At 38.6% G+C, this 26,638-nt stretch overlaps 1 protein-coding gene across 1 annotated transcript in view; it reads right to left on the reverse strand.

The window, feature by feature from the left end:
• Window positions 1-26,638, reverse strand: part of LRRC2 (leucine rich repeat containing 2) — a 64,073-nt gene that overhangs the window by 31,060 nt on the left and 6,375 nt on the right. Inside the window, exons 2-4 of the mRNA XM_008928501.2 lie at window positions 23,108-23,253; window positions 12,876-13,086; window positions 3,774-3,930 (exon numbers count right to left, since the gene is read on the reverse strand). Coding sequence (XP_008926749.1) covers window positions 3,774-3,930; window positions 12,876-13,086; window positions 23,108-23,232 — 493 coding nt within the window. The 5' untranslated portion in view covers window positions 23,233-23,253. The remainder of the gene's footprint in view (window positions 1-3,773; window positions 3,931-12,875; window positions 13,087-23,107; window positions 23,254-26,638) is intronic.

Raw genomic sequence — 26,638 nt, forward strand, 5'->3', positions numbered from 1 at the left:
CAGTTAAACAAAATAAGACAAAACTTCTCTGTAATTTATGCCATTAACAGCAAGGGCAGTGTCACTGCACTACTAATAGGTGATCCATCAACACAGACATTCAGTAAGACTGAAAACCTTTAGTAAGTTTTGGCTAAACAAGTGCTGAACAGTTCAGTTGCACAGTTCCTGGAGTGGTTTTTTTTGTATTGTTTGATTTTAAAGTACACCAGTGAACGTGTGTCTTTTTCTGCCCAGACTAGAATTACTGCTGTGACGTAGAACTATTGTACAAATAGCATCTATGGCTTAGAAAATTTGTTGATTTGGTTATGCAGTCTCCAATGTTCAAATCTGTGTCTCTGCAGACGAGTGCTTAGATTTAATGAATCTTGAAAAGAAAAATTCTGGATGTGCTTTCACATTTAAGAAGGGGATGGTGAGTGCCATAATACTGTGACGGGGGGGGCTACAGCAAAACAGTTTTCTGACATTCTCTGGTTCTTCCAATCAAACATTTACAGGAAAAAAAAAAGGAACAAAAACATTGAAAGGAAGAAAGCAACACCTTGGGTATAAGCTAGTAGGATAAGCATGTTGGAGTGAAAGTGAGTAAATGGGAATAACATAAAAGCTGCTGATGAGCAGAAAACATATAATTTTATTGCAATTGAAAGAACATTGATTGCTACTAGAAACACTGAAACTTTCTTCCTTGTTTCCCAAGAAAGGTCTGATATGGCCTCTACATTACTCTCTACAGTGAATTAGTTGTACCAGATCAATCTACTTTGCCCCCAGTCACCAGTGGAGTTCCCCAGGGCTCAGTGCTGGGAACAGCCCTTCTAAAAACTTTTATTGTTCTGGATGAGGGAATTGAGTTACCCCTTAGTTTGCAGATGACACTAAGTTGTGTGAAAGTATTGACCCACTGGAGGGAAGGAAGGATGTTCAGAGGAATCTGGACAGGCTGTATAAATGGTTTAATGAGGTTAATTGTATAAGATTCAATAACACCAAGAGCCAGGTCCTGCTGTTGGGTCGCAACAGCCCCACGCAGTGCTACAGGCTTGGGGAAGGTTGGCCAGAAAGCTGCCTGGCAGAAAGGGACCTGGGGGTGCTGGACAAGAAGCAGCAGTGTGCCCAGGTGGCCAAGAAAGCCAGTGGCATCTGGGCCTGTATCAAAAATAGTGAGTCCAGCAGGACCAGGGAAGGGATTGTCCCCCTGTACTTGGCACTGCTGAGGCTGCACCTTAAATTCCTGTCTCCAGGTCTCCTCCCCTGTCCTGGTTCCAGTCAGGACAGGGTTAATTTTTGCAGTAGCCAGGAGGGGGCATGGCCAGGACCCAGGGCACTTCCCCAGGATGGGGGAAGGGGTCCCTTACAGTCAAGGAAGTGTGGTGTGAAGCAAGGGGTCAGGTAGCACCATTTCCCTCTGTTACTGACATTGTAGCTGCTTCCAGTAAATTGTTCTTTTAAAAGAAAATCTCAACTCGTAATCTTTGTCTTTTGTGCCTCCAGTTCCCCTCTCCATCCTACCATTGGCACAGGGGAAGAGGGAGGAGGGGGTGAGTGAGCAGTGCATGGGTTGGAGTGCTTCAATGGGATCACAAACTTGGGGAATATCATTCCTAAACCATGACAGCCCCTCATGGGAACCCCCCTTTCTCAGAAGAAAGACATTGAGGTGCTGGAGGGTGTCCAGAGAAGGACAACAAAGCTGATGGAGGGTCTGCAGCACAAGTCTTATGAGGAACAGCTGAGGGAGCTGGGGTTGTTTAGCCTGGAGAAAAGGCAGCTGAGGGGGAATCTTATTGCTCTCTACAACCACCTGAAAGAAGGTTGTAGCAAGGTGAGGGTTTATCTCTTCTTGTGGACCACAAGTGACACGACAAGAGCAAATGACCTCAAGTTGTGCAAGAGGAGGTCTAGATTTGATATTAGAAAAGAAATTCTTCACTGAAAGGTTGGTCAGGCATCGGAACAGGCTGGAAACTGGTGGAGTTACCTCCCCTTGGAATTTTAAAAAAACAAACTTGTGCATGTGGCACTGAGGAACATGGTTCAGAGGTGAACATGGTGGAGTTAGGTTAATGGTTGGACATGGTCTTAGAGGCCTTTTCCAGTCTTAAAAATCCTATGATTCTGTGATCTGTGTTTGTGCCCTTATTGTGGAAACAGACTTTAGCAGGATTAATAATATTTTTTTCCTTGGGGATCGTTTTCATTAACAGTGCATAATGTTTCAAGAAGAGACAACAAACTTTGTCCTGCCTTCATTGTTAAACAGCAATCCCTTAAAACCTTCTCTTTAATGCTTTAGGGTAGCCTGTGGCAGGAAGCTATATCCTTTCCCCTTCCTTCCATACTACGTCCTCTTTCTTTCAAACCACCTCTTGGAAGGTGTTTATCCATTAAATTCACTGGCCTGTTCATGTTCTGCAGTCAAAGTGCTGACAAAACAGTGTTCATTTTATGTCCATTATCTCCTGCTCGTGTCTTGTTTATGATCTGTTAGGGTGTTTAGATGCCGGGTTGAAACTATAAAATACATCTCAATGTCTATGTAGAATTTTCTCTATGAAATATAGTGTGAGTAGATAAATCAAAAGCATGAGTGTTGCTCTAATAGAGCACGAAAACAGTAGAAAATTGCAGAAAATTTTAGAACTGATTTCTGTGTTTCAGGATGCTCTCTCTCTTCTTGTTTTTCTTAGTTAGACCTAGGGAGGTGGAGGGTTTAGCCTTTCTCTTAGAGTACATAAGGATTGACAATCATGGGGAAGGCTTAGGACTTTTGGAAAGGCTGAGGTATTAGTACACTTGGGTCCATGGGCTCAACAATGGTGAACTCATAGTGCAGGATACTCATAGTTTCCTCAACTCCCAAAGATAGCAGCAGTTACAGCAACTTTTTTCCTTGTAAGAGCAGTAAATCCCTCTCAATATCAACGCAACCTGTCAAACAAGCTTTTATATTGTCAGATCCAAAACCACAGGAGAGCCAAATACACACAAATGCACACAGCTTAAAATAACAAAGGCCAAAGTATGTAAACATTAACAATTTGTTTCTCTGAAACCCCTGATGTCATGGTGGGTAGATTTAGGTTAGATACTAGGAAGAAATTCTTCACTGTGATGGTGGTGAGGCCCTAGCACAAGTTGCCCAGAGAAGCTGTGGATGCTCCATCTCTGAAAGTGTTCAAGGCCAGGTTGGACAGGGTTTGGAGCAACCTGGGCTAGTGGAAGGTGTCCCTGCCTATGACAGAGGGGTTGGGACTGGAACTTTGAAGTCTCTTCCAATCCAAATTATTCTATGATTCAATGACTCTTTGTATACACTATTAAATGAAGATGATTACCGAGGTCTTTAAAAATTCAAAAGACAGATTTTATGCAGGATTATATTTTTGATTCTGTTTTACCACAATCTTATGTTTCCATTCATCTTGTTTAAGGCTTACAATTCTGTAATATTTCTATTTTTCTTAACCTGTAAGGAACATAAAACACCTGTCTACTCGAATGCAAGCAATAACTGCCTCACAGTCAGAAAACAAAAACATGTTAACTTTTTTCCATGTTTGAGCCATGCTACATGCATGGTTTTGCATACAATTTGGCAAGTATAATTAAAGCCAGAGAGCTGTAAAAATGTAGAGAGGACTGTTGACTGTAAACAAGGAAGACAATTAGCAGAAAATTAATAAGAATATCCACAGATGCTCATTTACTTGTAATAGAGTTAAATGGCTTGACTATAAATATTTGAATATCTCGAACTGACTTACCAATCTCCACTGGGAGATGGTGGATTTGATTTTTTGACAATTCCAGTACTCTCAGATCCTGAAATAATGCAATGTAGGCTGGAATGGTTTGTATCAATGTATTGTTCACGTGCCATTCTTTCAGATAGGTCTGTTCTTTCAGAGAGTCTGGAAGCTCCTGTGAACGAAATAAGAACAGGAAAACAGAAAGTGTGAAGTCAGAATTTTGTTCTGCCATGTTTCTAAACACAGCCAAGCTACAACACTTTGCCTTAATTATCTTGAGCAGAATAGCAGTTTGCCAAAGCCTCACAGGAGCTGTCTGCCTTCGAAGAGCATTGCAGCTGTTTTTCACCACATATTCATTTTCTAACTTCTAACGCAATCATTTGCTCTAAAACAGAAGCCTCTCCGAAGCACTCAACCTGTTTGGTGTCTCACACATTATCTCCTTTTTCCAGATGGAGGGTTTTTTTTTTAAAACACATTTCAGTGCTTTAATTCACACATCAAGATGTAGTAAAATGCAACACAGAACAGAAGAGTGAGTGTATAGAGAATATTTAAATAGGGTTTGTCAGCATAAAAAAAAAAAAAAGGTGTGATTATGTTCTGAATACCTGCCAATGTTTCAAATTTGTTTGGCAAGATGAAACAGAACCATCTCAGACAAGATACACACATACCATTTTTGAAAGTCTTTTTCCAAAAAGAGTTACTTAACTTCTTAAGTTGTTACAGCAATGTTCAAAAAATTTTTACTAGATTTCTTTAGGAAGACTAGAAATACTTGATTTTTAGATCGGTCCACAATTGCAAGTAATTCTTGATTTAGTCACGCTTTGCTTTCAGAATTCCAGTGTTTTCGAAATACACAGGAAAAAAATGCTTCTGAGCAACTTTCAGACTATTCTATCTGTCAAAAATATTCAATGTAGCTGAAACTAAAAGTCATAAAGCCTTCAATGCTTACAAAATTGCTTTAGTTAGTTGGTATTCACTTCAGATGTGCATGTATTTGTTTGAATTATGTTGCCAAATTCCTTGAACTTGAAACAGAAAAAAATCAATTCCTAAAGGTGAAGGTCAGATCATTTACACTCTGCTTTCTTAAGCATCACATAATTTACCAGTCTGTCCTGGGTTTTATAACACTGTGCACTGGTAACATCTGGAACCAGTAGCCTGGAAGAGGTTCTGCCATTAACTTTGCTCCATAAGAAGCGACATGAGAGTTTCAGCCTTTGATTCCTTTATGATTTTCAGACTTGTTTCCTGCGCATGAAGAATATGACACAGTAGGAACTGTTGTTTTTTGTGCAAAGGATGTTGCCTACTTTTTCTTGTCTTCTAGATTTCATAGATCCTCCAAAACATTAACAAGGGTAATGCATTTTAATTGGGTTTTTAATTAATGCTGAATTTCTGAACTAGGAATAGTGCTACTTAACTTTTAGCTATATTAAAACATCCAATTGTAATTAAAGATGTACTGGACTCTTGATCAGAAGCTGTTCTTTGTTTGGTACTTGCTTCCTCTCTTTTCAATTCTTTCCAAATTTACACATGCAGATCCTTAGCCTATGCTGATGTAGTTCTGTCGTGCTACCTGCCCTTCCATATCTGATATGGATCATTTCATGTCTTGCTTCATTTCCCAACTAGGTGTATATTGCATTGAGATCCATCTTCTGTATTTGTCACTTTATGGCAATTAGAAAAATAAAATGCCTGAAATGCCCCAGGAATGACAATGAGAAATCTCTCCAACGTTCTCGAGTTAGTTTCCATTTCTCCACTTTCATTGCTGCACCTTTTTCTGCAGCAAAATAAAGTAATAGATACCATTAAATTAAGCCAAAATACAAAACAAAAACTGCATATCATTAACGTATAATTTTGTTCTGAAAAACCTTTATGTCAGCATTAAGGGTAGTTTGAGATATCCTGTGCAGCAACTAAATACATTCAGACACAACTTCAAAACAATAGAAAGAGATTCCATTCTTCTACCAACTGCCAACTTACTTTTCTTTCTTGAGATTATTTCTTTGTACCATACGATCATATTCACAATTTGCAAACGCAGGCGGGCGAATACTTTGCTATTATGTGGTTTTTCAACATTCTCCATTTTACAATGCATTTATATTTGTGTTGCTGAAACATAAATTGATCTGATATTTTGCTTCATTTACAAAGTAGATAGGGATGGGAGCTGGAATTTGCACAAGCTCTGCGTTTGCTTTGCTCTCTGATTCCCTTGTGTTCTTTTGTAATCTTCTGCTGCCACACTAAAGCTGGCAGCCTGCTGATAAATTGCTTCATGAAGACTGACACTTGGAGGATAGCCAGTCTTTTGCCTTTAACAGCAAAACAATACCCTCAAACTTGTTTGATTTTTGAGAGAGGAAAAAAGTTTTAAAAGGAAACAAATAGCAAGCCTACAACAATTGCTGATTATGCTATTTCTAATTAGGAGAGAATTTGCCTGCTAGACGTGAGCCTGAACTAAAACTGTGATCAAAGTTCGGAGAAGTTTCAATTCCGTTTCTTTTACAGCTCTGTAGTTTTATCTGTCGTGGTTTCAATCCAAATTTCCCACGTCTTTAACAAGGTTTGAAGCTTGTTCCAGGAGCTCTCGCTGCAGTTCCCCAGCAGGGCACCAGCACTGTCCCCACCTCCATGGCAGGGCACTGGCACTGGCACCAAGCCCCAAAACATGTTCTTCACCCAGTGTGCAAGAGGCCAATCCACATAGAGGCAAATCAAATAAAATACAACTGTTTGATTTTTTTTACAGTTCTGCACAGAAAGGGATGCTGAGGTCAAGCCATAAACATTAACAATTCTATCAACAAGTAATTTATCCTCCTAACATCTGGACATCACCCCCAGACTGACACTTGGAGGACAGCCAGTCTACTGCCTTTAACAGCAAAACAATACCCTCAAACTTGTTTGATTTTTGGTAGAGGAGGAAAAAAAGTTTTAAGAGTAAAATAAATAGCAAGCCTACAACAATTGCTGATCGGAAACAAAGGTCCCATGACCCAGAACAAGAAGATGACTGAAGAAAAGAAGAAAGCATGTTGAATGCTGGTAGGTGTAAAGATGGACATTAGTCATTAATAGGTAGAAATATGCATACCGTAATTTTATAGGGCCAAGTATTTTTTGTTGAGAGGTTGAAGATGCTCAGCTCACAGACCAGAAACAAAACTAGGTCCTCTATAAGTAGAGGCTTGAAATAAATAATAAATTATTCTCTTGCTGACCAGGGAGGGTGTCCGTGCCTCAGTCACTACACTTGGCCAAGAGGGAGAAGGAGTGGAAAGATGACAGAGACCAAGGGCTGTTCCAAGGGGAAGAAAACAGAGACCTACCCCTGGCCCATGGAGAAGACAACAGTGGCCTGAGGATGAAGAACTCTGAGGCCTCTCCAGCCTTGCAGAGCTGGGCCCAGAAGAAGAAAACACTGACCAATATTGGGGTACTGGGAATGAATGTGCCCCTCCCACACGAGGTATGGGCAGAGTACTTGGACCCTCAGCCAAGGAGCTGGAGCTGGAGCTGGAGCTGGGGCAGTCCAGAACATGTCTCCTTACGACTTGAACCTGCTACTGCTTTCCTTGGGCACAGGTATGGAGTCAGATGAGGAGGGTTTTTATCAAATTGGAGAAGATGTGAAGAGGGATTGTCTCACAAATGCCACTTGCTGGGAGGACAACTTTCTTGCATGGAACAGGCAGCTGATTGAGTGTTTACAATGCAAGTCCTCACCTATAGCTGTGCCCATGCAATGACTCTCCCTCTTCAGGGGACTCAGGACCCTGCACAGGGCATCATGGTGCCCCTTCACCATGGCACACCCCGAGCAGTGGTGTCCTCCTGCCAACACCAGGCAGGTCCCCGGGGATGGCAGCTGGCCCTAAGCCTGTGCAGCATCCCTAGAATCCCAGAACATAAGGGGCTAATGTATATGTCTCATACACCAATATCCAAATGGCTGTGGAGCCAACCAAGGATTGTTGGTAATAAACAGGGATTGTTGGTAATAACATGGCATGGCAAAAACAAGATGTGGGGGTGTATATTTTTTATATATATATATATATATATATATATATATATATATGTATGTATAAATAACTAACAAAACTGCAGAATTGTTCCAATCCATGCAACCAAATTACTGTTTTGAAGACTGGAGCCCCAGCTCCTGGTTGATGACTGTGCTCCCATTACCAGGACTCACAGGGTGGGGCTCATGGTTAGCACAAATTGGAATGAAGTTGTTAATTGGTTTTATTTTCTTAAGGATTGCAATGGCATTGTTTGATATATGATTTCTCACGTTATCTCTTCTGCTTCATCCCTGTTTTCTCCCTCTGTTCACTCTGTGCACGAATGTGGAGGAAGAGAGCTATCAAAAACCATGACCACTGATCAGTGTTTAAGTCATGGGGTGGTGTAAGGAAAGGGTTAAAAACATTTGCAGCATATGCCTTAAACAAGTGCTCAGTCATGACTATCTTCTGGAGGAGAGACTACCTCTCTCCTTCTCCTTCTCTCTCTCTCTCTCTTTTCCCTATACACTTATGCTGCAAAATAAAGTTGGTATTGTTGGACTGACATTTGGTCTCATTTGCACCTTAATTTGGGCAGAGGACTTTAACATCAAATAGTAATTTACTAATAGATGTTTGTGAGTTTTTGTGAACCCTCTGGCTTTTGTTATTCTTTCAACCATGAGCATTTACAAATCTTGGATGTTTCCTTCCCTCCCCATAATGTTACATTTGACATTAAGATTGTTTAAAGTAGGTGTGCATCCAGATCCTCTTCTTAGGTAAAGCAGCCTGGCCAAGAACAGTCCTGCTTTACATTTGAGGAGCATCATCAGCTTTCCTCTGCCAATATTGATGTCACACATTAAAAAATTTGTTTATCCTGAATGTTTTCTGAAAAGCATTTGAAATTCACCGATTCACTAGAGAATAAACATTCATTAGTTAGTAGCAGAAAGTAAACACTCAGAGGGGAAAAACAGAGTTAAAGTGATTTCATTTAAAAATTCATATGAATATTCATGGCATTATTTTGCCTCAGTTTCTAGTTCTAGTAGCAGTGCTCTTTCTCTGAAGTACTAATTTAATTGAGTAGATACATGTTTATGTGTACAAAGGTTCTCAGTTATGTGTTTCATCAACTCTGCATCATTCTTTCCCAGGCATCTCTTTCCAAACACAAAATTCAAAGGTCCATAGTCCTTATAAAGCTGTTTTTCACAGCAGGTTTGCCTGGAAAACTCTCAGATGACAAAAGTTTTTTCTGAAACATACCTCAGGAATATGAATTACTTGTGGCACTTTACACCATTCTTGTGCTGTCAAGTCACAAGTGTTTTGCAAACCGAGGAGGATTTAGGAGGCTCAGTGCTGGGGCAATGCAACTGGGTTCTGACCACTTTTTATAAAAAGATACACAACAGAAAAGCCTGTCTGATTTCATTCACTGGTTGCATTCAAACATCAGACTGAGATTCTACGATTTTGAGACGAGCCCATTTGTTATTATACACCCTTTTCTTTCCTAACTATTAATTCATTACTGCTCCCAGCTGTCAGAAATGCATCACCCAGGGAAGGCAGCACTTGAGTCATAAGTATTTGTCTGATAGGTAAAATGGAGGCAAGGATCCCTGAACTTTAAGGATGTTGTCACACAGCCCCGTGGTGATGGAGCTCTGACAGACAAAGGTAAGACAAAGTTATCAACCAAACCAGTGCCCAGGTTACACAAGGACTTTCAGATTCAGAGGGACTTGCTGAGTGCCTGTTCTTCAAGCACAAAGGCTTGATGCTAATTCTGCTGACAGTGATGTTGATCTATAAGGAAACAGGGATCTGCACAAACAGAATACAATTCCTCAGAATTCATATACTGCAAAATTAAGCCCCAGCCTCTTTAGCTACTACCCTGTGCCTATTTGTCTGGCCTAATATTTGTTGTGTGAGCTTTGAACTTTTGTGTGAACTGCACAGAACATTGTAGTGTGTAGTTCACTGTTGCAACCTAACATATTCTCCTGCTCTCCTGGCATCAAAACAATTTTAATTTCCGTACTAATCACTCACAAGATTTGTCCAGTGCTAGCTGCATCCTGTAAGACTGTTCTTCTTTCTTCTAAGACAACCTGATTTATACTTGCATCTTCTTATTTCCAGTCTCTTTTCACTGATCTCCCTTTCACTGTAGCCCTGTTAAAAGTCCAAACTGAACTGCCTCCTTGAACACTGTGCCAAAATTCCTGGGGTTTTAATCCATAAATCACTCAGTATTCATCCTCTTCACATAAACACATACATCTAAGGAGACCTATAATCACTAACACATCCATACACTTAAAATTAAAATGCTTACCAGAAAGCATTTAGGGCTAATAATAATGAAATTATTACCCTGTTTCCCCCCACTATTTTGTTGCTCCTGAAGAGGTTTATCTTTCCTCAGGTATGTTAAAGTAATTACTTTACAAGTACAAGGAACAGTAGGTCTCCACCTAATGAAAATACATTATCATTTCAATGACATTTGAGAGGAGGCAAAAAAGTGGCAAGAGGTCCTGAAAGAAGGAATTCCTCTCAGTAATTCAAAATATGTGACCTGCTCTGATTTTCTCCCTCACAAATGTTCTCAGAAGGAGGTTGGATATTATTTTCAAAAGTGCATTTTGCAGATTATTTTCAAAATATTTGCCCAGGCTACCCCAATCCCTTTTGTTTGGGTAAATATTGCTGCTTTGGCCAAGCTGCTCTGGCCAAGCAAGACATCCTCAGAGATAAAGAGACCATGTTCTGTAGGTGCCAGCCAGCCCGTGGCTGAAGCACTGCCAAGGGCACTTGGTGCATCCCTCAGCTGCTGGGTTTGTGGTTGGTGTCAGTGAACTTAAAGGTCTTTTCCAGCCTAAACAATCCTATGATTCCACCACAGAGTGTTTTACAAAACCCTTTTATAACCTCCTACTCAACAGTGCAGAAACAGTGGGACAGATACACTGTGGATATGGAGCATGAAGCAGCAGCTCCTTTCTAACCTGTCTGCATTTTTACCATCTAGGCAGCCTGGGAACTGTCACACTGAGACCTGTGGGAAGAGTGTGGTAAAGCCACTTGCTCTGATCTTGAAAAATCCCTGTGCTGAGGATTACTCCTCTGAGACTCAGCTTCACAGCATCCAGAAAAAGAACTGGCATAGCCCAGAAGGAAGCCCTGTTCTCAAAATTAAATCTGTAAATCATGCCAGTAATCTACTCAGATTTAGCCATGAGCTATCTAGAGGATATATTACTGCTTCATTGATGGGGGGAAAGGGGAAACATAATAGAAATACTTATCAGCTAAAAGTGAGATAGAGGATTCAGCAGTTAGTCCCCAAATGGACAATTTAGAGGGCTCTGATGTTTGTTGCTGCCAGTGGTAAGTGGCCAGTCAACAGCAAACCCAGCTGTTCATGTGCCCATAAATTTGCACAGGCAATCCCAGCTCTGACTCCTCCCTGTCTCTGAGTGCTCACTCACTCAAACTTTCAACTCATATATGTATTTGTGTGCAAAACACATTCAGAAAACTAAACCCCAACTGACACCACAGTTCTCAGCTACATCAGACTTCTCTGAGAAAACTGTCATAAATCCACAGATTTTTTTTTTTTCACATGCAGATTGCCAGCACTGGGTTTACAATCTGAAAACTCATTTTGCCTAAATGCACTTTGTTGCGAAAAAGTAATAGGGGGAAAGAGTATCTGAGACTCATGTCTGAGTCTGCCTTTGGTTTAGAAGCAGCAGTTGAGATTTTAAAAAGCAAAGCAAGTGGTATGATTTGTAAAACAGATATAAATTTTACAAAATTTCCACAATGAAGTTCTCTTGGAACTTTTTCAAGCGAATTTTCACAATTTTTAAATAATTTTCAGCTCTTACAGAGTGACTTTGATTTTGAAGGAGCATTGGTCTCTAAATAAAGCAGCTTTGATTTTCTCTTTGTCTGCAGACACTTGAGCCATGACACGTTATGTTGTTGAAACACATACAGTACACCAATCTCTCTTAAATGTGATTTTTCAGAATGTCAAGTTAAAACTAAATGGTCTGGAAAACAGAACAAAACACTGATTTTGCTTCCTAACGTAAAGCCTTCCTTGTAGTGACAAAGCAAAATTTTAGCGGTTTGCCAAAAGCCAATAAGCAACAGAAAAGTTTAGTTATGCAGCTCTCTGCTCCCTGATGCACCGAAAAAGAAAGCACCTTCATAGTCAAGATCAAATCTAGGATAAAGTTATTTGGAAAGCCAATCCCAAAAAAAAAAAATGTTCTAGTAAAATGTAACCATCTCATCAATTAACTTTTTAACTTTTTATAATGAAAATTTGAAAGATATATTTCAAAATTATGGACTACACACAAGTCAAAATTGTAATTTAACTTTATTATTAATAAAGTAGTATTTCTTCAAACTACACTTCAATAAAAGCTTTTACAACTCTAGAAAACTTCAGACCAATGCTAATCCACCATTTGCTTAATTTCAAACTGGCAATAATTCAGAGCTTACTTGCAAACTGCTGTTTTACATCAAACAAAACTGCAAGTAAAAAGTGGGTTTTTTTCAGCCAGACCATTGTGGATTGATGCCAACATTACTTTTGAATTGAGCAGAGCTTGAGAAAGTGTTATCACAGCATTGGAGCAAGAATAGAGATCTCTGATCATCAGCAGACATCAACAAGCCAACAAAGCTGAATATTTATTATTTTCATCTCTTTCCACCCACTGGGGAATTTTCAGAAAAAGACACCTTATTGCAGTGTGGGTGCTCACACCAAAATTTTTTAGAGGGATAAATTGCACATATCAGTAAAGAACTTAAAATTTCCACACCTGAAAACTAAACCACTAGTTCAGGCTAAAATAGGAAATGCTTTTGTCACTTCTAACACTGTGAAAAAGCAGCAACTTCATATGCATTGAGAGAAAAAAAAAAGGGGGAGGATTAAAAAACAGAGTGCCAAGCTCCCCAAACTCTTTAACAACAGAAACATATTTTCCACTGTATTTACCGTCCACTGCTCTCCAGAAAGCTGGAAAATAAACTTGTTTCTTTCCTTATTCACTTCATCCGACAAAGCATGTATTTTCTTGAGCTGAGGATTCTTTCCAGAAGTGTCCAGGTTCTTCTCACTGGTGTCTACAAAGCCATTTTTGAGGTATTTTGATTGAGGAATACCTTTCTTACGGCACTCTAGTATCAAAGTCCATTCCTGTTTTATCCTGAAATAGTGCCAAAAAGGGTTTATGTGAATCAGCTGAAAAAAATATATAACAGCTAAATCTTAAAGCCTGATCTTTGTTTCCACAAGCACTTAACAAAATATAATTATTTATCTGAAATATTGATGGTTATTTAAAAAAAAAAAAAAAAAGAAAAAAGGCACATTCCTGGAGTCATGCAAAGATTTTGTAGACACATAGATTTCAAATGAGCAGGATTTCATTCACTGACTACAAAATAGTGACACCCAGAGAATAACAGAAAAGTGGAGACTGAGCACACTGCCATGAAAAAGAATTGTTTTAATGGGATAGGAAATACATTCTCACAGAACAAGTTATATGCATAAACTAAATGAACCTGGTGATGTATGCAAAAGTTCTACCGTGGAAAAAAAAGGTCATTTTAGAAAGTAAGAAGTGCCCTTTTTTGTTCCAGCATAATGATTTGTTTTCATTTTCACACCAACATCTTCTTAGAAGGTAAAGGTCAATGTTATCATGGGCCAACTAATTCCAGATTCCATTTCAGTGTAACTTTGGGTTCACCTCCAAGGCAAACTTTTTTCTCATAGAACTGCAGGTGCAAAGTCAATTTGATCTAATTAAGCATTGTCAAAAGCACGTGCTTTTTAGTTGTGAGAGATTTATTTCAGTTTAGTCAATTAAAGAGTAGGTTGATTAAGTGAAGCAAGCCTTATTTACACCAAAATAAGACTCTGTAGAACCCCTTGCACAAGGGGCTGATCTCACACTTTGAATCCCTGTTGTACATGAGACTCATTTACGTGATCTCCACCCTACAGCGGAAATTTTAAGCTAAAGGACTGAACCAAACTGACAGCTGAAGGAGGACACAAAGTTCAGGATAAAGTGCTCTTAGAGAAGGTAAAAAATGTCATGTCCTAGAAAGAGAATCACATGCAAGTTTGTAAAGTTCAAGTAGGGAGTAGCAAAAATTGTGCAGGTACTCCCAGATAATGATGGGACTTTGCTTTACAATGCTAAGGTGTTAAAAAATGGCACATGAAACAGAATCACAAGAAGCATCTCCAAAACCTTTTGTGGAAATAAATAATTTTTGGACACTCATAACAAGGTGTGAGATAGAAACTACAGTGCAGAACGTGCTTACAGGAATATGATAGAACAGATTAAAAGTCATATTTGTCTCAATGCTATCAAAATAAATCTTAAGAGATCAAAACTGCATGCCTAAATAGGAAAGGTGTTTTTGAGACAGCTGGATGCACTGTGGGACTCACAGAAACCTCAGGGGATGTTAGAGAGGCTTGAAAGCAGAGAGCACAGCAACAGCAGAGACAAACACACAGCACAGGCATGTGTTGCAGACACTTTGTACAGTTTTAGAAGATACATATGACCATTTGTCAGGGAAAGGAGCCTGAGAGACCACTGGAGGACAGTTTCAAGGAGCAACACAATACACATGGGACCACCAGAGAACTGTAAAAAGCTTCTTCAGTAATAACAAGGCAATGTGTTCCCAAGTGACATCTTTATAAGGAGAAAATACCTTCTAAGCACCTTCTAAGACATTTCAGAAGGTGAAATAACAAGGAACTTGGTTAAAAGTGTAGCTCACTGGATAAAATTTTGGACGGCTGCATGAGGACAGCACAAATTCAAAGCACATTCTAATGAAGAGACAGTAAGGATATCTTTCTCCTCTCATTGCAAAAAACACAAAAATATTTAAAGAAAGATAAAATGGTATTTATCTTCCAACTAAGAAATTATAAGGCAGTATAAGGTCTGATAAGGACAAAAAAAACAAGTGAAGTTCCTTACTGCAGGTATACAAATGAATAGGAAAAGGATTTTGTAGCATATCAAAAGCGGGAAGCCCCCCAGAGAGACGATGGGAACAATAATTTATTGAGGTATGAAAGGAGCAGTGAAGGAATAGTTATAGAAGTTATTGAGAGCTGCAGAATTGGCTTCAGTTTTCATTAAAGAGATCAGAAAGTACTTTATGTGTAGACGCCTGGAGGACTTTCTGGTATTCAAAGTGTCAGCAGAGGAGGCATGAGAACAGTAAAATATATATTTGAAATAAATCTCCCAATTTCTCCCAGTGTCTGCTGCAGTGTGGACTCCTTCATGCCACAGCAAGGTGTGATATGAGCTAGGAAGACTGGACAGACAGAAAATATGTCCAGCAACACGTTTAGTTCAGAGAGTCCCTAGAGGGGGCAGAAGCTGCTGGTACAATCAGGGAAGAGTCCACCAACTATGCACACCTCCTCATCTCTTCTGAAGCTACTTGATATGACAAAGACAAGAAAGTAGGTTGGAGCAAACACAGCTCTTTAGCCCACATTGTGATACTTCAACAAGCTGCAGATGATATTTCTGGTTATAGAGACCCAAACACAGGATTGCACCAGGCAGTCCTACCAAGGGTGTCTCCTCCAGTTACAGTTTATAACTGCTCAGATGCCAGAATTTTCCACATCAGCTGATATTTTCCATATCAGCCATGAAAGCCCAAACACCTTTTTCAGATGCTCTGACACGTGAGCCAATTCAGTTTTTAGTGTTGATCTTGACTGTTCAATCTGCCATTTGAGCCACAGAAACCACCAGCACAAAAAAGGGCAGAGGTTGTAATTATCTGAACCAAACCTCAGGACCACAGGACCAAAGCCCTAAAATTCATTTTTTTTCCTAAAATATTCTAAATAATCTTAGTTTCACTTACCACCACTGTACTGCTGTTTCTCACATTCTGCTCCAGTCCTCCATATACAGCTTTTCTGTCCCTCTGTGAAGTTTAACTTTACATTACTATCCTCTCATTTCCATGGAATTCCTTAATTTTCCATCAGAGCAATAAACATTTGAGCTCAGTGCATAACTCCATGCACTGAAAAAAACTTGCCCACAAAATGGGGATTTCTTTTAATTCATTGCTTTTCACTCAATCACCAAAAAAAAAAAAAAAGACTGACTCATTCCTCACAGCATAAATTCTAACAGTGTTAGAAACTTTAAAAAAAAAAAAAAAAACCAGACAGGAGAGGTCAAAAAGTCTAACTCAATAAGAAGTAAGGCACTGAGCTGCACTACTACACCTCAGTGCTGGCTCTGTCAGGTAGACTCCAGGAGCACTGGAGCAGAGGGTTCAGATCTAAAATTTTACTCTCTCACAACAAGGAATATAGAAAATGGCAAGAAAGGAGCTACATTAAAGCTGAAACAATAAACTGCCCTCTGACAGTTTGCTGATAACAAAACACTAAACACAGGAGGTCATTGCCAGCCAACTAAAACAAAATGCACATAACAAAAAATGGTTGTTAAGCAAATCAGTCAGTGAAATATTGACCTCAGAAGAAAGAGAGGCATTAAAAATTAAACCTGGTAGGGAATTCAATATGGATATCACACACTGATATGGAAATTCTGTGTCAAATTTCTTCTTTAGTCCTACATTAAATTATGGCAAAATGCTCTGTTAAGCTTTTAAAGAATGCAAGAATGCCCACTTATAATCACCAGACTATGTACAAGCACATTTTGAACAGATGGAAAGTGAATTAATAACGGAGCAACAAAAGTGCATAATTTTGTACGGTACATTTCAGAATGAAAACATTATATTTCCCATAGGCAGAGGTTCAAATAATTTACAATCCCTGCCTGTAGTCTCGGGTTACACATTAACCAAATGAATCCCTGTGAGCCTTCCTGGCCTGGAGCTCTGACTTACACCCCAGCCAGGACCTGTCATGAAGCAAAGACTACAAAGCTGCAATTTGCAGGTCCAGTTGAGATGAAACCAAAGGGATGTTGTCATTCTGCTCTGTCATTGTAAAAAAACTGAGGTGATGGTACTTCTTAAGGGATCTTTATAAAAATAAAGACCATTTCAAGTCTTTCTGTGGTGGCAACCCTCAAATAAGACAGAATTTCTGCCATGCTTGTCATATCTGAAGGCTATTGCATGAATCTTCTAAATCTTCCTGAATTTTCTGAAAGAAAAGGCTTCTGAAACAGTGTGGAAAACAGACACCACAGATATCCACAGAAATAAAAATCATCTTTTAAATACATAGAGAAATCATATTTCTGGTCTTGACACCTTGAAGGCTCCTGAAATTGCAGAAACACATTTTCACACATGGGAAATTTGTTGGTTACAAAAATCACAGCCGTCCTAAAGTTTATGTCTTTTTAATACTATTCGGCAATAAAATATTTTGGTCCTCCTCTAGAACTTGATCAAACCATTGCAGTCAGATTAAAGAAACAACAATCATTTTCAGTGTTTAAAATGCTGGAGTTAGTCAAGCCTAATTTAGGTGGGAGTATGAACAGAGAAAAATATTTTTCCTGGACAAAAGACCCAGACGAGAACTAAGGTTCCAACTCAGCAAACTAGCCCAGTACTTCCACTTCAATCATAAAAATAGTCCAAATCATTTTTGAAAAGGCTGGTTGCATGCAGATTATGTTTGACCAAAAAAAAAGAATAAAAAGTTAAGTTTTATACCTATATATCTGTAACATAAAAGCACACCTGTCGCTGAGGCAGACTGTATGTGGTGTAAAGCAAATTTTACTTTGGCAAGTTATTTCCCAATACACTGCCTTTTTCCAGTAAGCTTTCAGGACCATACACTGTAGATATGAAACGGGAACACCAGGGAAATAGAAGATTCAGGTATTTCCATTTTGGTTAGTGCTGAATTTCTCATCAGGTAATCATTCCCCAAATGCTATTTCACTACTGCAGTACACCTGCAGAAATGAGATTTCACGACACACAACCTTTCTATATTATTATTATTATTATTATACATATTACCTGCCAATAATAGGGCAGCTCCTTGCCTGATATTTACTTTCTCTAATCTAATCAACCTGATGCAAAGAGTTACTACACAACAAATTCAGTGACTGGACCTTTCAAAGGAGCAACCACCTTGGAAAACAAGAATTGTGCGATGGTGAGGATTTCAGAGCCATCAAAGCAATCAAGGAGTAATTGGGTTTCTTTCAATTGTTGCACCTCCTGCTGCTCAGGGTCTGACTGGGAGGCCCTGAGGAAAAAGCTATGGCTTTTTGGTAAAGAAAGGAAGTTTCGTTAGATGGCACTATTTACTCTAAATCAGGATGGACGAACTGGCCAGGACATGGTGACACCAGTTTAAGCATCACCAGCCAGGATCATTAAATAAGCCCATGAAATTGTTATAATACCATCACAGTCAAACTGGAGCTCAGCCCAAAACAATATTCCTGATGGATGAGTAACATTTGCTTCAAACTCAATTGAATTGATCTAATTTCAACCTCATTGCCAGGCTTTTCCATGGGTTGTAAAGGGTTGTGGCTGAACAACAGCTTTTACCTCACAACACACTTCTGTGCATTATTTTACGTGTAAGGCCTGTATGCCCAGGTGCCTGAAAACAAAGTGCTTACTAGTGCTGCACATCTAATCCCAGCTTGTTGTCTATAATTTGTGTTTGTGGCCAAAGGACTTGTGGACAAAGTTTTAGACTTGCTGGGAAAGAGGTTTGAACTGAGTAGGAGAATAAACATCGCAAATAAAATCTTATTTCAGGTACAAACTTGAGGTTTGGCAGAGAGATAGAGACAAATCTTTTTTATTAAATGAACACGTAACCTCTCAGGGAAAAAAGTCACTGTCTGCCTGTATAGTGTAGTTTGCTTTTTACTTTTTATTTTTTGCTTTTTTCTTTTTGCTTTTTACTTTTAACATTCAGGAAGTGCATAACTCAGAAAAATAATTACATGCACATTTAGCCAGCCAGGCTTTGAGAGGAAATTTTTGGAGAAGAGACACACTGGAAGAGGTAGCTGAACAAACTTTTATCATTGTTGCATGTTTGTTAGTGGAGAGGCTGTGCCTTTTCACAGCAAAGATTTAGATAGCTAATCTTGGCAAACAGCTCTGGCATTTCCTCACTTGAATGCTTAATTTGTTAGCCTCCACTTTTATCTTACCTGCTTTCACACAGAAGACAAACATGTCACAATCCTTAAAAAAAATAAAATCTAACTGTAAACTTTCACTCTCACTCCCTTAAAAAAAAAGTATAAAGGAAAACTTGTTGAAGAAACCCACAGCAAGTTAACCTGACAACATTCAGTATTTCAGGGTACAATATAAGACTGTTCCCCACTACCAGAATCAAGATTAAATATAAAACACTGCTACGAACACAAACTTCCTCCAATAATATGGACTTTCATAAACACAGTACGGTGCACGTTTTGTGTAACAGTTTGTGTTTCGTATCCTATGGGAGATTTAGAATGGGCTTGTCTGGATCGATCAAGAACATGAAGTAAAATGAAATTAAACCCGTACAACACCATTCTATTTCTTTTTCTTTTATATTCAGTTGCTGGTTTGTGTGTGTTCTTTGAATTGCCATAGTTCCACAGTCCCACAAAACCACGGGGGAAACTGAGGATTGAATTAATTCCACACAAATTGTGTGATACCAATACCTCAGAAGGCCAGATAAGAATCTCTCACAGTTGTTGGCTCTCCAGAATCAGCTTTCACTGGACAGTTGCTTCAACCTCTCCTCTAGACCTGTAAATTCCCAAAACTCTTTACAAGAGCTCACTGTTAATGCAAACAGAGTTTAAGCTTTTTATTCATTTGTGAGATTTTTTTTCTCTAAGAAAATCTCCAGTCAAAAAATATCTTACATGTGACTGTTCACTGATTCTGCATGAAGCAAATTGCCTTGCCCCAAGGCAAGCAGATTCCCTAGAGGTTAACTGGGAGTTTGTCCTCAAATAATAGATACTACATTTCACTACAAATTATTAGGTCATTTTACATGGCAACATGGCTATAAAGGACCTGTGCAATCTCAAGGGCACTGGTAAATTGTAACTTCTTTGAGAAAAATTTGTTTAAAAAAAAAAAAAAGAGTAAAACAAAGCAGCCTCAGAAGGCCAGATTGCAAACTCATCTGTTATATGGGTCTATTTGCAGAGAAGGTCTCTTAATTTCAGCCCTACTTAGGAATTCACTCTGGTTGCTGGCAAAAGTAGATATCTGGAATCTTAAATGCTAGAATGCAGTCCTCATCTGGGGCAACTAACTGCCTTCTTTAAATGTCTTTTTGGAAATATCACTTGGGATCAAAATCCTTTACAAAACACTTTCTTACTGTGACACAGTGTGTACTAACATTGATTTCTGTGTGTCTCCCTGACAATACTAGAATTGCAGCCTCTGAGTGTTTTATATCAGAATTTAGTCACCCACAGAACTCCATAAAATAATTAAATGTATTTCTACAGGAAAACATTATTTCTATTAGGTATTTAATCCTAATTAAAATTTTATCTGTACTTTCAAGATAACAACAAGCAAAGTCTTGTCATATTTTCGGTCCAACATTTGAGAGCACTGAAAAGCACCTAGGAAATAACCTGGGATCTGACATTCAGGAAGTAAATGCCAGTGGTCACTGCACACTTCATAAAACAAAGAGGATTTTCTTTTAACTGAATTTAGCATGTTATTACTAATATTCATATTACTTTGCTTGTTATTCTGCCAGCTTTGTCTATTCTGTGAGGATGAATATGGACTTCGCCATTCATCACAGGGGATGAAACACTGATCACTCATACTCAGGAGAGAAAACCTAAATGTATTTCCGCCTTTTTCCCAGGAGCTCTAGAAGTAGAACTAACTGGAAAGCAATCTGAGAGCATGAAGATGCACAACCATCCAAAGCACAGCAGGCAAATTGCAATTTAAAGGAAGAAAACAAAAACCCTCCCTGCGTGCTGCAAGTGCACTTGAGCCCTTTTATTTCTGAGCATTATATCTCAAATTCCCCATCTCCAGTTGGTACAAGAAGATACCAGAACGACTTTGGACCCCATTAGCAGAAAAGGTCAGAGCAAGCAGTCAAGCTCCCTTCTTTCAGGCTACAGACAAATAACCACAGACAGAAAAGGCAGGGAGAATCTATTGGTTTTACAGAAAAGACAAGTCACAGTAAGAAATTAGTCTTAACCTGTGCCACTGACTAAAAACATGGGAGCTCAAATTAGCTATCTCAGAGCACATTAAGGTTACCCTCTTTCCCTCTTACAGGAGAAGTTGCCCATTCCTAGATCCTGATTTGTTTTTTTACTGGAGAACTCAAAAGTTATCTTCTGCACCACAGAGAAAAAAAAACTGTGGCAGAGGGGTGTTGATATGTTGTCCACATTGGGACAGAAATAAGGTTTGATCAAGCTTCATCCCAAATCCTTTCAATTGCCTTTTCAACCATAATGGAAACAGGAAACATCCATATCCCAGCTGTCACGGTTTAACTCCAGACAGTAACCAAGCACCACACAGACACTCCCCAGCTCCCTGGTGAGATGGGGAAAAGAATTAGGAAAAAAAAAAAGTAAAAGTTTCATTGAGACGAGAACAATTTATCAACAGAAACAAAGTAAAGTGTAATAATATTACTAATATTAATAGTAATAATAATAATGAAGAGGAGAGAGAGAGAAATAAAACCCAAGAGAGAAATAAAACCCAAAAGAAACAAGTGATGCCCAATGTAACTGTTCACAACCTGTTGAACAATTCCCAAACCATCCCTGAGAAACAATCAGTCACTTCTAGCCAGCTCCACCAGTTTATAGATAGAGAATAATGTTCTATAATATGGAATATCCAGCTTGGGTCAGCTGTGCTGGCTGTGCTTCCTAACAGCTCTTTGTGCTGCTCCTCACTGGCAGAGAACAAGACACTGGAAAGTTCTTGACACAGCATAAGCACTGCTTAGCAACAGCCAAAACATCAGGGTTACATCAACATTATTCTCATACTAAATCCAAACCACAGCACTGTACCAATTACCAAGAAGAAAATTAACTTTATTCTGAAACCAGGACACAGCTCAGACCAAAAAGAAAGGTCTTGCTAGAGAATTCAACCTGTGGAATGAACTTTTTTTTTCTTCTTCTTTTTCTTTTTTTCTTTTTCCTTTTTTTTTTCTTTTTCCTTTTTCCTTTTTCCTTGTTAGGATTACGGTTTTTAATTCAGGCTTTGGTAGAGATGGAAGAACCAAGACTGCTACTACAGATGTCTTGAAGAGGAAGGTCCTGCAGAAAGGACAGTCAGACCCTGTATTAAATCTCCTCTTAGACCAGCAGCTGTGTTGTCAGTGTAGCTGCACTGGCAGTGAGAGAATCTATGAGTAGGAGTTCCCTGAGATCACCAAAACACCACATGAAGGTTCAATGCAATGATGCTCTTAAGAAAGGGCACTGTTTAACCCTGTGCATTTTATTTTTTAAAGTAGAGAGGGATTTTTATTCTTTTTTTCTCTTCTTGGAGGGAGAAAAACAAGTCATAAGTTTCCGACACTGCCAGCACAGTATAATATTCAACAGTGTCTTATGAGAAGTAAAATATTTCTTAAGGAAACCATAAATTAAATATAATAAAAACAACAAAAATATTAGTGGACATAAGCATTATAATCAAGGACATCTTTAGTACTTAAAAAAAAAATTCTTTTATTCTATTCTTTATCTCCTATTCACAAGCAATTGAATATGTCAAGCAATTTAATTCCTTTTGGTTCCCCTGTTAACTCAAGAAAAAGAATTTAAGTATTTCTTAATACTGAAATGAGCATGTTTTCATGAATTCCATAATTAATAAGCTATACTTTTACACAGCATATAAGAAATTGAAAGGTACAAAATGTGTTATTTTTCTCTTCCATTTGAGTCAACTAAACAATAAAATACATGATTGGTAAATCCCAACCTACACTGGAAAAGAGCAGGACTGAGGAAAAACAAGCACAGTTTGTGCTGCATTTCTCTAACAATCCTCTGAGGAAAGGAGGTGAGAAATCATTGAAACTGAACCCAAAAAGCAAAATTTTAATCACTGATTAATGCTTAGTACATGACAGTGTTAGTGGGTAATAAGAACGGATTCAGTTAAAATGAGCAGCACAAAAGTTGGCTTTACCTCTCCAATGCACTTTTTTCTAATCTTTCTTTCTCCTTCCTCTGACGTTCTTTGTTCTTCTTAACTCGAGTTTCCCACAGTCCTCTTATGACAGAAAAGTCAAATATTATCACCTGATGCCCCATACTGTCGACATTAAGCTGCTCCTGCAAGAACAAGCCAACACATCAGGAAAAAAATAAGAATGAAAACAAGGAACTAAACTATCATTTTTCATTAAAATTGTCTGGGGAGAAGAGGTGAAGGCATAAGAAATATTAACATAGCACACTTTCTATCTTACTCAATTTGTCCAGGGGTTTTGTGCTGGCAGTAATCAATGCAGCTTACAATCAACTTCTACATAAAATCTATGGCAATAGCTACATGTTAAATTTTTTGTGTTCCTTACACTTTTCCCTTTCCAAGATAAAGACAGAGATGCAAAGGAGTACTACTTGGATTAAGTAACACCAACAAAAACAGCTTTAAACACTTTGCAGTTTTAACAATTTCTGTAATATTAAAATGAGAGCTCCCAAAGAATTTATTAATTTTTAAATCGTGCAAATTCATCTTGGGTTCTAGTTCACCTACTAAAATCCCTAATGTAAGCACACACAAATCTAGATAAAAGAGGTGAAGCTATGCTATTTTTTCTTGGGGTCACTGGTAAGGGTACTATCATCACGATATAAGTGGCTTTCATAAAATGTAGCTAGATCACCTACATAGAAAAGTCACTTATTTAAACTTTGTGTGAGGTTTTATTAGAGAACACATTTATTATACCATTTCCAAGCTTATTAAAAAAATAAAGAAAAGAAGGAAGAAAACCTTGCTGGACTGTCTACTGATCAGTTGAAGAGCAATCTGCCCCTTCCTTTCCTGGGTGTTTTCAAGTTTGTATCACTATCTTTTTTACTTTATGGTGATCATTTTTTCAAAGCCTTACGTTCTCCAGCTAGGGTCATTTATTATCTGTCCTTCTCTTATAATACTGAGGAGGAATGGTAAATTATTCTTCCCTTTGTATTTTTTTCTCTTGTGGCTTTGTAAATGTCCTTTTCTCTTTCACCCTCTTTCACCTGCAAGATGTTACATCTCTCTGTAAGACATAACACACAAAGAATAATTTCTTCTGAGCCAGCAAAACACCCTCCTGTCCTCTGCAAAATGCACAGCATGGACTCAAAAGGATTATGCACAGGTACCCCACAGGAAAGTTTCCTACCTGTTTGCCTTATTAGTCATCTCAGTAAGAAAATGCCCTACAAATACCTGCAGGTACTGGCACAGAGACTGGTCAGAGACCAGTATCTTTCTATTTACATAGCTTTCTGTACCTTAGGATGTTTATATAAAATGTTATCTTTGCTGTTCATAAAGCTGCTCCCGTTGCTTGTTTATCTTTGCAAGTACTAAGAATGTGGCAAAAATAGTTCCCGACCCATCTGGAACCAACTGCTGACAACAGCCAAGTCAAAACCCCATTAAAGCAGTGTAATTAGAACAGTGACCTTCTTCTCTGGGGAAAGGTTTATCTATAATCAGCTGACCCTTACAAAACATATTCACTGATAATTTACAGGAACAGTTTGCCACATAAAATAAAACATTCACCTCTGCTTACCAGAGAAAGAAACCCAGTGACAAGGACTTCCCCCCTCATAGTAACTGCAGTCCAGCAGTCACTCTGTAAGGTCTAATTAATTCTAATAGATCAGTTTATAGCACTGTGTTTTGGTAGAAGGACTATTGCAGGAGCTGATTTGTTGCCAGACAGTGGAGTTGCAGCTGGACACTTGACCTCTATTGAAACTAGATGGCCTTAATCAACACAGAGTCTGAGTAGACTGCGAAAGTGCTCTTTTTCCTTGACTTTTTCCCCACCTTCCGTCTCACAGGTTAAGTCATCTGTTCTTTACTGAGGCACTGATTTATTAGACACTCAGGCTGGAAAAGTTCATTCAGCTTTTATTCACATATTGCACTAGGCTGCAGTGCACTGGGGGGGTTTTCTTCAGTGGTAGAACAAGCAGAGGACAAACTTGGGTGGGAGGTGAGAGGTGTCCATCATAACTCCTGAGGACTAATCCCTTCAGAAGGAGCAAATCCACAAATCCTGATCAGATTAGAGGGTGACAGGCTTTAGAAACATTCATCAGGACAAACACAGAACGCTTTTTGCCACCTACAACTCTGAAAAGGTCACCTAACAATCTTCACAGAGCTGTTGCTTTACCCTATATCCTCATCTAAAAAACGGGCAAGTATCAAGCATGCATTTGCCAAAGCTCAGACACTACCATTTTTCTGATGATGAGATGCTGCCCAGAAAACAGAGCCTGGCAAACTGGCCAAAACTCAACCAATCTGATCTTAAGTGTGGGTTCTTCAGGGTACCTACTCATGCATGGCAAGAATTTATGACAGAAGAGGCAACTACCAATAATGATTTCCATTTCTAGAAATGCATGGGGCTGTACATGTTCAACATCACATACCGTGGTTGCTTTAATCTGTTATTATTATTATTGCTGTTGTTATTGTTATTGATGTTGTTGTTATTGTTGTTGTTGTTGTTACAGGTTGGAAGTTAAATTTGGGTAGAGAAATGTCTCATTATACACTTCTTTCTAAGTTCTTCCCTTCAAGTGGAAACACTGCTGTGTATTATCCCATGCTTGAGTTCTCCACAGGTAATCACTATTATCACTTTACCAATTGCCAGGAAGCAGTGAAGTTAGAAAGGGCCTCTGGAGGTCACCCAGTCCAACTGCTCTGCTCAAAGCAGTCATATGATTATTCACCCAAATCTATACTGCAGCCCCCTTCCTCTTCCAAATTCCCCATCCTTTTGTAATTCACATTGCTAAATTATGCTTTAGATCACCAACACAACCTTGTTAGAGGATGCATGGTTATAATATATATATATATATTATATATATATAATATATATTGCAAGATATTTATCAGTCTTTTGAGTTACTAGTGAGATAGATCACAAAAGCAAGGCTATTCAGTAGTGTATTCAATTTATGTACAGTGCTTTCCAGGGGAAAGGGGATTCAGAAACATAAAAAGAAGGCAAAAATATTGTTTACAGGAGAAACTAGTGTGGAGAAACTAGTTCTCTGTCTGTGAAAGCAAACGATCTTATCCCTAGCCATTTACACCTCCCAGGAAATAATCTACAAGGCCTTAACCAATATCCTTAAAAGGCAACATACTAGGTAGCCAAACTAATCTTATCTTCTCAGTTATGATTAGCTCAGAAACAAAGCTGGCCATTCATGATACTTTTTTTTTTTAATTATTGCAAGATATTCCCTTTATAAGCACCTACACATTACATTTAAGGAAATATTTTAAAGTAATATATAATTTAAATAATTAATTTAAAAATTTTTAAAATAGCTCTTTTTTAATAAGTATTTCATTATTTGGCAATGTGATAAGAGAGGTTGAGACCAGAGAGACTTGTGCTAGAGGCAGAGGAGATAAATTTCCTTTTGTTACACTCTTTCCACTCTTCATGTTTTTTTT

This window comes from Manacus vitellinus, unplaced genomic scaffold (assembly GCF_001715985.3).
Source record: "Manacus vitellinus isolate BGI_N305 unplaced genomic scaffold, ASM171598v3 scaffold_9_pilon, whole genome shotgun sequence".
Taxonomy (NCBI): Eukaryota; Metazoa; Chordata; class Aves; order Passeriformes; family Pipridae; genus Manacus; species Manacus vitellinus.